The sequence below is a fragment of the Oncorhynchus kisutch genome, linkage group LG28 (genome assembly GCF_002021735.2).
Source record: "Oncorhynchus kisutch isolate 150728-3 linkage group LG28, Okis_V2, whole genome shotgun sequence".
NCBI classification, from domain to species: Eukaryota; Metazoa; Chordata; class Actinopteri; order Salmoniformes; family Salmonidae; genus Oncorhynchus; species Oncorhynchus kisutch.
Genome location: NC_034201.2, coordinates 44382551 through 44395575, shown reverse-complemented (window position 1 = coordinate 44395575; position 13025 = coordinate 44382551). Strand labels below are relative to the sequence as shown.

The window sequence follows — 13025 nt, the reverse complement described above, 5'->3', positions numbered from 1 at the left end:
ATGTGTCATTGTTTTCACTATACTTGTGTACATACGATGTAATGAACTAGTTAACTACATGTGTCATTATTTTCATTATAATTGTCTACATAAAATGTAATTAACTCATTATTTTCATTATAATTGTCTACATAAAATGTAATTAACTGGTCGATTTAGGTTGCCATTTGCGACCAATCATAGACCGGTAATGAGTGCTTGCACAATCATTATGCCGTGAACGTCTTGGCAACTCCACTACTGGTTTATTAACAGTCTGGGCAAGGTATTTGGGCATTCCCAATTCTGTAACGATTTATCTAAGCGTAATTCTCATACGATACTGTGTGAATACGGTGACAGAATGTTCCGAAAACCATCATGAGCTCCCATTTAATGCTGACATAATCGAAGCTCCGCAGTTTATATCTAAAGTAGGTAGGGCTCCGTCTGCTTGTGTATTGACACCGTCATTATCTTTAGCTCTGCGCGCACCGCAGACAGCGAGAGAGAGTGCGCCAGGCTAGGGAGAGAGCGGTTGTGACTCAAGCTCTGCGAATTCAGTTAGTCTACTACAACTATGAATGCATTGTGAGTGGCTTGTGGGCAACAGAAGCAGACCTTTATTTGGCATTTGTTTCTTTTTTCGTCGCCAATGCAAAAGGAAATATGCAGCGACGACTTACCTTGGTCTTTGTTAGTTTTTGTGTTGGGTTTTGCGCTGGTTCAAGTTTCCCAAGTAATATCAATATAGGTGAGTATCATCAACACGGAATGCTTATTATATCACTACTGCGTCCTGTCGGTTTGACATCTAAACTGCTGCGTAATTCCAAAGTTGCAAGACAGTCCCCATTCGTCTTATTTTGTAATAAGGCTACGTTAAAATATTCGTTGTTTGATGACAGTTGATGTGAACCCTTTTCAATGATGGCCTTTATCTTGCACACAGGGGGATTGTTCCCAAACGGCTCCCACGAATATGAGGTTTTTCGGTTTGCACTCTCTCATCACCAGGATATCCCCAAACTGGTACCACAAGTGGACATGGTCGACACAGCAAGCAGCTTTGCTATGACATATGCATGTGAGTTTAGCCTTTATCTCCCTTAATGAACAGCACATGTACAGATGCCATATCTTAATTTGATCATCCTGTTGTTGCAGGAATTTTCCTGCATAGCAGGAAACGCAAAAGTGTACTGTTTTCGAGGTTAAACAAAGTTAGAAGCCTTTTGCATAATCATTTCCAATTTCAAATTTCAGACTTGATTTGGCCTAACCCCTATGGAAAAATGTCCATTAATTATAATCTACATAACAATTCACATTAACTGTTGCTGCAGGATTTGTTTTCCTGTTGTGCGAAACTGGCTCAAATTAAGATATGGCATCTGTCATTTTTTAAACGTGTATTTATTAGGGATCCCTATCAGCTACTCTTCCTGGGGTCCAAACACATGGAGGCACTTACATCACACGTAAAACCCCAAAATAAAAGATGACAGTTTTTTAATTTTACCTTTATTTAACCAGGCAAGTCAGTTAAGAACACATTCTTATTTTCAATGACGGCCTGGGAACAGTGGGTTAACTGCCTTGTTCAGGGGCAGAACGACAGATTTGTACCTTGTCAGCTCGGGGGTTTGAACTCGCAACCTTCCGGTTACTAGACCAACGCTCTAACCACTAGGCTACCCTGCCGCCCCACAGTACATCATATAACATTATTACACCACTACATATGTAATAGAACATGTATAATACCGCCACACAACAATATTACAATGTATGTGTGTGTAGAGTGTGTGTGCTAGCGTGCGTATGCGTTTGTGTCTCTTCATAGTTCTTGTTGTTCCATAAGGTGTAGTTTAATACGTTTTTTTTTTTTTTTTAAATCAGATTTGACTGCTTTCATGAGTTAATTGATGTGAAATAGAGTTTGTAGTCATGGCTCTGTGTAGTACTGTGCGTTTTCCAGAGTCTGCTCGGGACTTGGGGATTGTGAAGAGACCCCTTGTGGCATGTGTCGTGGGGGTCTGCATGGGTGTCTGAGCTGTGTGCTAGACAGCTCTATGTTTTTCAACATGTCAGTGCCTCTCACAAAGACAAGTAGTGATGCAGTCAATCTCTCCTCTACTTTGAGCCAGGAGATATTGACATGCATGTCATCGATGTTAGCTCTCTGCGTACACTTAAGGGCTAGTCGTGCTTGCTCTTTTCTGGGACAACTGTAATTTGCCAAAGTCCCTCTGTGGCACTTGACCATATAACTGGTCAGTAGTCCACGTGCAACAGAACTAGGTCTTGTAGGACTTGTTTTGTTGATAGAGATGTCAAGAAAGCAGAACATCACTCTCCCCATCTTAGCTACTGTTGAATCAATATGTTTAGACCATGTCAGTTTACTTAACTAGGCAAGTCAGTTAAGAACAAATTCTTATTTACAATGACAGCCTAGGAACAGTGGGTTATCTGCCTTGTTCAGGGGCAGAACAAGAGACTTTTACCTTGTCAGCTCGGAGGATTTGATCTAGCAACCTTTTGGTTACTCAACCCAACACTCTAACCACTAGGCTACCTGCCGCCCCAATCCAGGGTTACTCCAAGCAGTTTAGTCTCCTCAACTTCCTCAAGTTACACAATATTCATGACAAGATTTAGTTGAGATTTAGGGTTTAGTGAATGGTTTGTTCTTTGTAATTGTCTAACTGACTACAGTGCTTTATAATTGACTAACTGACTACAGTGCTTTGTAATTGACTAACTGACTACAGTGCTTTGTAATTGACTAACTGACTACAGTGCTTTGTAATTGACTAACTGACTACAGTGCTTTGTAATTGACTAACTGACTGCAGTGCTTTGTAATTGACTAACTGACTGCAGTGCTTTGTAATTGACTAACTGACTACAGTGCTTTGTAATTGACTAACTGACTACAGTGCTTTGTAATTGACTAACTGACTACAGTGCTTTATAATTGACTAACTGACTACAGTGCTTTGTAATTGTCTAACTGACTACAGTGCTTTATAATTGACTAACTGACTACAGTGCTTTGTAATTGACTAACTGACTACAGTGCTTTGTAATTGACTAACTGACTACAGTGCTTTGTAATTGACTAACTGACTACAGTGCTTTGTAATTGACTAACTGACTACAGTGCTTTGTAATTGACTAACTGACTGCAGTGCTTTGTAATTGACTAACTGACTACAGTGCTTTGTAATTGACTAACTGACTACAGTGCTTTGTAATTGACTAACTGACTACAGTGCTTTGTAATTGACTAACTGACTACAGTGCTTTGTAATTGACGTCTCCATTGCATTAACAACTGTTGCTTTACTAAATGTCAACGATAGTGTCAGTAACCTCTTCTCTAACATTCTGTCATAATGATTTTGGAGGTACAGTAGGAAAATGATCCTGTCTAGGCACTCATTTGAAAGGATTCTGTCTAGGCACTCATTTGAAAGGATCCTGTCTAGGCACTAATTTGAAAGGATCCTGTCTAGGCACTCATTTGAAAGGATCCTGTCTAGGCACTCATTTGAAAGGAGCCTATCTAGGCACTCATTTTAAAGGATCCTGTCTAGGCACTCATTTGAAAGGATCCTGTCTAGGCACTCATTTGAAAGGATCCTGTCTAGGCACTCATTTGAAAGGATCCTGTCTAGGCACTCATTTGAAAGGATCCTGTCTTGGCACTCATTTCCACGAATCTGCAGTTTTCTAAAAGATAAGAACATTTTAAGGCACCATCTGTTGGCGTCATGCAGTTACTTTTTTGACTTTCATGTCGTCTGTAAGTTAGTGCTTTCCGAAACGCATCCCAGTTGGGCAATAATGGGTATTTTAGGAGCCCCAAAAAAACACGACGGATAGATATTATTTGATTGATCATAGCAGTCATGAAACGTGTGAATCAACAGGGAGAGTTGAGCTGTATCAGCGTCATTCTGTGGAGATTATGTGAAATAGCACATTTAGGGAACCATAATTATGCCAATATGAAGATTATCTGAAAAACTTGACATATCAAATTGACTACATTTCCTATGAGTCTCAATTGAGTAACATAGAATAAACGCATTTCAGGCACTCCATGAGTTCCCGCAAGCTTCCAATAATTGTAACCTTGCAATGAGAAAGTGGAAGATGGAATGTAGGAGGAAACATAAAAACAGCAAACCCAACGGTACGGACATTTTTCTGTGGACTCGTAATTTCAATTGACAGGTGAAATTGACAGGCGGCTTGCAGTTGAAGACTTGGTCTTCTGATCATTGGTCCTCACCTCTCATCTCCTGGAGATATTATGTTATGATTGGATGAGTTTTAGGACTTGCTTTAGACACAGTGACCAGTCAGCATTGATTTGGTTTTTGAATGTATCCTGATTGGCTGTTCTCTCTCTCTCTCTCTCTCTCTCTCTTAGGAAATTCACTTTTGTACAACCTACTTAGAGTTAAGGAAACTTTAAGGGAAAAGATGAGGGGGAAATTAACTTAAGGTATTTTTTGCAACCAGACCCTGGGCTCTTATTAAAAGAGATCAGTGATTCAGTGTTGTTCCTGCCAATGCCTCCTCATTCTAGACATTAGTGTGAGCCGCTTATGACATCAGGATTTGCATTAGGAAGGAATAGCAGCGTTTCATCAGTTGATTTAAAAAAGACGCAGACAATCTGGAAATTACCTTAGCAATTCAGTGTTTTTTAAAAATGTTCTTCTTCAGACAACTCAATGGATCATAGTCATGAGCAACATCATACTTCCTTGGCTGTATCAGACAGGGGGGAAACATATTCATGGGTTTCACAGACTCGTCACTCCATTGATATAGACGTTATCAGCACGACTGACTCCCATTGTGACTGTGCTACCACGGGCATTGTGACTGTGCTGCCACGGGCATTGTGACTGTGCTGCCCCAGGCATTGTGACTGTGCTTCCCCAGGTATTGTGACTGTGCTGCCCCATGCATTGTGACTGTGCTGCCCCAGGCATTGTGACTGTGCTGCCCCAGGCATTGTGACTGTGCTTCCCCAGGTATTGTGACTGTGCTGCCCCATGCATTGTGACTGTGCTGTCCCAGGCAATGTCACTGTGCTGCCCCAGGCATTGTGACTGTGCTGCCCCAGGCATTGTGACTGTGCTGCCCCAGGTATTGTGACTGTGCTGCCCCAGGCATTGTGACTATGCTGCCCCAGGCATTGTGACTGTGCTTCCCCAGGTATTGTGACTGTGCTGCCCCATGCATTGTGACTGTGCTGCCCCAGGCATTGTGACTGTGCTGCCCCATGCATTGTGACTGTGCTTCCCCAGGTATTGTGACTGTGCTGCCCCATGCATTGTGACTGTGCTGTCCCAGGCAATGTCACTGTGCTGCCCCAGGCATTGTGACTGTGCTGCCCCAGGCATTGTGACTGTGCTGTCCCAGGCAATGTCACTGTGCTGCCCCAGGCATTGTGACTGTGCTGCCCCAGGCATTGTGACTGTGCTGCCCCAGGTATTGTGACTGTGCTGCCCCAGGCATTGTGACTATGCTGCCCCAAGGCATTGTGACTGTGCTACCCCAGGCATTGTGACTGTGCTGCCCCAGGTATTGTGACTGTGCTGCCCCAGGCATTCTCAATGTGGGCCAATGATGATTTTGTCTTAAGAACACTAAAGTGGCTTGGCAATACAATTATATTTCTAAAGTAATCAAATCATTCACAAGAACCCCTTTTTTTTGTCATCAGTAAGATATTGTCATATTTACTTTAGACAGATGGCTATGTTACTATAATATAGCAACCATCATCATTTAAAACAACTAATTGAGTTGCCCAGGGTGAGTGGGAGGAATGACAAGCCCTATAAACAGTTACAATAATAACCGTATATAGTAGAACAATAACAACATCCAATGAATATATTAGGACTATTAACTAGGCTACCAAGGACTCAAGAGACACCATTGGATGTCTACCAAGTTGAAGGATTCATGTATATGAGGTTATTCGTGGCTAATGTGTCTGCATGCGTCACACACACAGTCACAGCCGTCTACATCCAGGGTCTCAGAAAATGCAGACACAGCTTCCTGCTTCTCCCAGGCAGCACAGCATCACTCACCTGGTAGAGAGCGCCGAGACACATGGCAAATTCAGTTAGTGGACAATGGACAGTTTCTTGTGCCACAAATGACCTGAGGTGTCCCACATAGCTACAAGTCGGTACCGATAATCCTTAAAGACTTATTTTACTAGGCAAGTCGGTTAAGAACAAATTCTTATTTTCAATGATGGCCAATGACGAACAGTGGGTTAACTGCCTGTTCAGGGGCAGAAGGACAGTTTTGTACATTGTCAGCTCGGGATTTGAACTTGCAACCTTTCGGTTACTAGTCCAACACTCTAACCACTAGGCTACCTGCCGCCCCACTTAAACTTTTCCATGTACCCTTCATGGTTCCAGTGCAGACCTTCTAGCCACCTCCCATAAGGAGGTTGAAGAAGAGAGGAAGCAAGAGGTTTTACTCCGCCCAAAATCTGGTTCACAAAAAAATAAGCCCACAAAGTGAGTAATTTTTGCATGGAGGTCAATGAGAGAGTTTCGAATTTGGCCAACAAAAATGGAATTGCTAATTTTCTACGTGAGGCTTATTTGGTCGAAAATAAGTTTCGTAATGGTTTGGTTGTTACGAATGCGCTGATTTAAGTGGACACACGTAGCATTTTGGCAACTTTGAAATAAAAACTTTATATTGGAGTTGTGGCTGTTGTCATAGAGATAGATAGAAGACTCATCGTGGATATAATCCATTTTAGCATGGACATTGCCAATGAGGGCTTCCACCATTTAAAAGTAGTCAACTGGGTGGGGGATTGTTATAAGTTGGGAGCAATCAGCCAATGAAGAAGAAGAACATTTACTACTTTAAAATGGAGATAGCCTCAATGGCACTGGCCATGCTGTCACAGATGCTATAATGGAGCTGTTGTTCACATGTGTATCTGCCCTCTCATTGGCTAGAATGGTCCCACCTGAGCAGCAGTAAAATAACAATAACGAGTCTATATACAGGGGGGGTACCGGTACAGAGTCAATATGCGGGGGGCACCAGTTAGTTGAGATAAGATTTACATGTAGAGAGGAGTAACAACAGAGAGTGGCAGTGGTGGAAAGAGGGGGGGGGGGCAATGCAAAAAGTCTGGGTTGCCATTTGATTAGGTGATCAGGAGTCTTATGACTTGAGGGTAAAAGCTGATGACTTGGGGGTAGAAGCTGTTTAGAAGCCTCTTGGACCTAGACTTGGCACTTTGGCGCTTTGGTTGAAGCCATAATGTCATGCTCTGTATCCTGACATCAGGCCTTTAGAGGGCAGTGTTGGGGCTAACACTAAATAACTGCTGATAGTTACAGTGTATTCTAGTCCAGTTAAACCAAGTGCTGCTTGTCTCACTCTCATACAGAGAGAGAGAGAGGGAGAGGGAGAGAAAGGAAGGGAGAGAGAGAGAGAGGGAGAGAAAGGAAGGGAGGGAGAGGGAGAGGGAGGGAGAGAGGGAGAGAGAGAAAGGGAGGGAGAGAGAGAGAAAGGGAGGGAGGGAGAGAGAGAGAAAGGGAGGGAGGGAGAGAAATGGAGGGAGGGAGAGAGAGAGAGAAATGGAGGGAGGGAGGGAGAGAGCGAGAAATGGAGAGAGGGAAGGAGAGAGAAATGTAGGGAGGGAGGGAGGGAGGTAGGTAGGTAGGGAGAGAAAGAGAAAAAGAGGGAGGGAGAGATAGAGAGAGAAATGGAGGGAGAGAGAGAGGGAGGGAGGCGGAGAGAGAAATGTTGGGAGGGAGGGAGGGAGGGAGAGAGAGAGAGAAATAGAGGGAGGTTAGGGAGAGAGTGGCACAGCAGTTCAACATGATTCACTTTCTTGACAAACCCGACATTCCCCCAAGCCAATTTAAAGTTAATGTAATGCCATCTTACCCTTCTGCAATCACCCAGTTTGCTCCCTCATTTCTGTTTTTAAGGGTGTCACATTTGACTGTTTATTCAAAAGACTGGTTTCCCTTTGCCAGACAAGGTTGAGAAACCTGTTTCAATGATTGAATGCAATACTGTAGTTCAGTAATCAATGGTGTCTAGAATTATCAATTGTTTCAAAGGCACAAACAGATAAAGATGGATAATGTAGAATGGAATATGGTTTATCAGTGCTGGAGTATTTTTTGTGGAATTACACATTGTACTGGAAGATAATTCTCATTGAATGAAGATGTTTCCTAAGAAACAACCGACTTTGGTTTTAATGAGAATCTGGGCATGCACTCTTAATGTGTGCATCAGCTGGTGTTCTATCACTGGATGTTCTGCTATACAGACATGTCACTGTTGGTGTTCTATCACTGGCTGTTCTGCTATACAGACATGTCACTGTTGGTGTTCTATCACTGGCTGTTCTGCTATACAGACATGTCACTGTTGGTGTTCTATCACTGGATGAACTGCTATACAGACATGTCACTGTTGGTGTTCTATCACTGGCTGTTCTGCTATACAGACATGTCACTGTTGGTGTTCTATCACTGGATGAACTGCTAAACAGACATGTCACTGTTGGTGTTCTATCACTGGATGAACTGCTAAACAGACATGTCCCTGTAGGTGTTTAATCACTGGATGAACTGCTAAACAGACATGTCACTGTTGGTGTTCTATCACTGGATGAACTGCTAAACAGACATGTCACTGTAGGTGTTCTATCACTGGATGAACTGCTAAACAGACATGTCACTGTAGGTGTTTTATCACTGGATGTTCTGCTAAACAGACATGTGACTGTTGGTGTTCTATCACTGCACTGGATGTTCTGCTAAACAGACATGTCACTAGGTGTTCTATCACTGGATGAACTGCTATACAGACATGTCACTGTTGGTGTTTTATCACTGGATGAACTGCTAAACAGACATGTCACTCTTGGTGTTTGATCACTGCACTGGATCAACTGCTAAACAGACATGTCACTGTAGGTGTTCTATCACTGGATGAACTGCTATACAGACATGTCACTGTTGGTGTTTTATCACTGGATGAACTGCTAAACAGACATGTCACTCTTGGTGTTTTATCACTGCACTGGATGAACTGCTAAACAGACACATCACTGTAGGTGTTCTATCACTGCACTGGCTGTTCTGCTATACAGACATGTCACTGTAGGTGTTCTATCACTGGATTTACTGCTAAACAGACATGTCACTGTAGGTGTTTTATCACTGGATGAACTGCAAAACAGACATGTCACTGTAGGTGTTCTATCATTTGGATGAACTGCTATACAGACATGTCACTGTTGGTGTTTTATCACTGGATAAACTGCTAAACAGACATGTCACTGTTGGTGTTTAATCACTGCACTGGATGTTCTGATAAACAGACATGTCACTCTTGATGTTCTATCACTGGATGAACTGCTATACAGACATGTCACTGTAGGTGTTCTATCACTGGATGAACTGCTATACAGACATGTCACTGTAGGTGTTCTATCACTGGATGAACTGCTAAACAGACATGTCACTGTAGGTGTTCTATCACTGGATGAACTGCTAAACAGACATGTCACTGTAGGTGTTCTATCACTGGATGAACTGCTAAACAGACATGTCACTGTAGGTGTTCTATCACTGCACTGGATGAACTGCTAAACAGACATGTCACTGTTGGTGTTCTATCACTGGATGAACTGCTAAACAGACATGTCACTGTAGGTGTTCTATCACTGGATGACCTGCTAAACAGACATGTCACTGTAGGTGTTCTATCACTGGATGAACTGCTAAACAGACATGTCACTGTAGGTGTTTTATCACTGGATGTTCTGCTAAACAGACATGTCACTGTTGGTGTTCTATCACTGCACTGGCTGTTCTGCTATACAGACATGTCACTGTTGGTGCTCTATCACTGCACTGGATGTTCTGCTAAACAGACATGTCACTAGGTGTTCTATCACTGGATGAACTGCTATACAGATGTCACTGTTGGTGTTCTTTCACTGGATGAACTGCTAAACAGACATGTCACTGGAGGTGTTCTATCACTGGATGTTCTGCTAAACAGACATGTCACTGTTGGTGTTCTATCACTGGATGAACTGCTAAACAGACATGTCACTGTAGGTGTTTTATCACTTGATGAACTGCTAAACATACATGTCACTGTAGGTGTTTTATCACTGGATGAACTGCTATACAGACATGTCACTGTAGGTGTTCTATCACTGGATGAACTGCTATACAGACATGTCACTGTTGGTGTTTAATCACTGCACTGGATGTTCTGATACACAGACATGTCACTGTTGGTGTTCTATCACTGGATGAACTGCTAAACAGATATGTCACTGTAGGTGTTCTATCACTGCACTGGATGAACTGCTAAACAGACATGTCACTGTAGGCGTTCTATCACTGGATGAACTGCTAAACAGACATGTCACTGTTGGTGTTCTATCATTGGATGAACTGCTAAACAGACATGTCACTGTAGGTGTTCTATCACTGGATGAACTGCTAAACAGACATGTCACTGTATGTGTTCTATCACTGACTGGATGAACTGCTAAACAGACATGTCACTGTTGGTGTTTTATCACTGGATGGACTGCTAAACAGACATGTCACTGTTGGTGTTTAATCACTGCACTGGATGTTCTGATAAACAGACATGTCACTCTTGGTGTTCTATCACTGGATGAACTGCTATACAGACATGTCACTGTTGGTGTTTAATCACTGCACTGGATGTTCTGATACACATACATGTCACTGTTGGTGTTCTATCACTGGATGAACTGCTAAACAGATATGTCACTGTAGGTGTTCTATCACTGGATGAACTGCTAAACAGACATGTCACTGTAGGTGTTTTATCACTGACTGGATGAACTGCTAAACAGACATGTCACTGTTGGTGTTTTATCACTGGATGGACTGCTAAACAGACATGTCACTGTTGGTGTTTAATCACTGCACTGGATGTTCTGATAAACAGACATGTCACTCTTGGTGTTCTATCACTGGATGAACTGCTAAGCAGACATGTCACTGTAGGTGTTCTATCACCGGATGAACTGCTAAACAGACATGTCACTGTTGGTGTTTAATCACTGCACTGGATGTTCTGATAAACAGACATGTCACTCTTGGTGTTCTATCACTGGATGAACTGCTATACAGACATGTCACTGTTGGTGTTTAATCACTGCACTGGATGTTCTGATACACAGACATGTCACTGTTGGTGTTCTATCACTGGATGAACTGCTAAACAGATATGTCACTGTAGGTGTTCTATCACTGCACTGGATGAACTGCTAAACAGACATGTCACTGTAGGCGTTCTATCACTGGATGAACTGCTAAACAGACATGTCACTGTTGGTGTTCTATCATTGGATGAACTGCTAAACAGACATGTCACTGTAGGTGTTCTATCACTGGATGAACTGCTAAACAGACATGTCACTGTAGGTGTTCTATCACTGGATGAACTGCTAAACAGACATGTCATTGTAGGTGTTCTATCACTGGATGAACTGCTAAACAGACATGTCACTGTTGATGTTTAATCACTGCACTGGATGTTCTGATAAACAAACATGTCACTCTTGGTGTTCTATCACTGGATGAACTGCTATACAGACATGTCAATGTAGGTGTTCTATCACTGGATGAACTGCTAAACAGACATGTCACTGTAGGTGTTCTATCACTGGATGAACTGCTAAACAGACATGTCACTGTAGGTGTTTAATCACTGCACTGGATGTTCTGATAAACAGACATATCACTGTTGGTGTTCTATCACTGGATGAACTGCTATACAGACATGTCACTGTTGGTGTTTAATCACTGCACTGGATGTTCTGATACACAGACATGTCACTGTTGGTGTTCTATCACTGGATGAACTGCTAAACAGATATGTCACTGTAGGTGTTCTATCACTGCACTGGATGAACTGCTAAACAGACATGTCACTGTAGGTGTTCTATCACTGGATGAACTGCTAAACAGACATGTCACTGTTGGTGTTCTATCACTGGATGAACTGCTAAACAGACATGTCACTGTAGGTGTTCTATCACTGGATGAACTGCTAAACAGACATGTCACTGTAGGTGTTCTATCACTGGATGAACTGCTAAACAGATATGTCACTGTTGGTGTTCTATCACTGGATGAACTGCTAAACAGACATGTCACTGTAGGTGTTCTATCACTGGATGAACTGCTAAACAGACATGTCACTGTAGGTGTTTTATCACTGCACTGGCTGTTCTGCTATACAGACATGTCACTGTTGGTGTTCTATCACTGGATGAACTGCTAAACAGACATGTCACTGTAGGTGTTTTATCACTGCACTGGATGAACTGCTATACAGACATGTCACTGTAGGTGTTTTATCACTGGATGAACTGCTAAACAGATATGTCACTGTTGGTCTTTAATCACTGGATGAACTGCTAAACAGACATGTCACTGTTGGTGTTCTATCACTGGATGAACTGCTAAACAGACATGTCACTGTTGGTGTTCTATCACTGCACTGGATGTTCTGCTATACAGACATGTCACTGTTGGTGTTCTATCACTGCACTGGATGAACTGTATTACAGACATGTCACTGTTGGTGTTTTTTCACTGGATGAACTGCTAAACAGACATGTCACTGTTGGTGTTTAATCACTGGATGAACTGCTAAACAGACATGTCACTGTTGGTGTTCTATCACTGCACTGGATGTTCTGCTATACAGACATGTCACTGTTGGTGTTCTATCACTGCACTGGATGAACTGTATTACAGACATGTCACTGTTGGTGTTTTATCACTGGATGAACTGCTATACAGACATGACACTGTAGGTGTTTAATCACTGCACTGGATGTTCTGATACACAGACATGTCACTGTTGGTGTTCTATCACTGGATGAACTGCTAAACAGATATGTCACTGTAGGTGTTCTATCACTGGATGAACTGCTA

At 42.4% G+C, this 13025-nt stretch overlaps 1 protein-coding gene across 3 annotated transcripts in view; it reads left to right on the top strand.

Moving 5' to 3' along the window:
- The first annotated feature begins 313 nt into the window (after positions 1-313).
- gria1b (glutamate receptor, ionotropic, AMPA 1b) overlaps positions 314-13025 on the top strand; it is a 114678-nt gene continuing 101966 nt past the window's right edge. The window contains exons 1-2 of one of the 3 annotated variants that reach the window (XM_031808424.1): positions 314-733; positions 932-1066. In XM_031808424.1, the coding sequence (XP_031664284.1) occupies positions 649-733; positions 932-1066 (220 nt within the window). In that variant the 5' untranslated portion in view covers positions 314-648. The remainder of the gene's footprint in view (positions 734-931; positions 1067-13025) is intronic. The other 2 variants (XM_020464358.2, XM_020464357.2) reach the window with 2 other exon arrangements.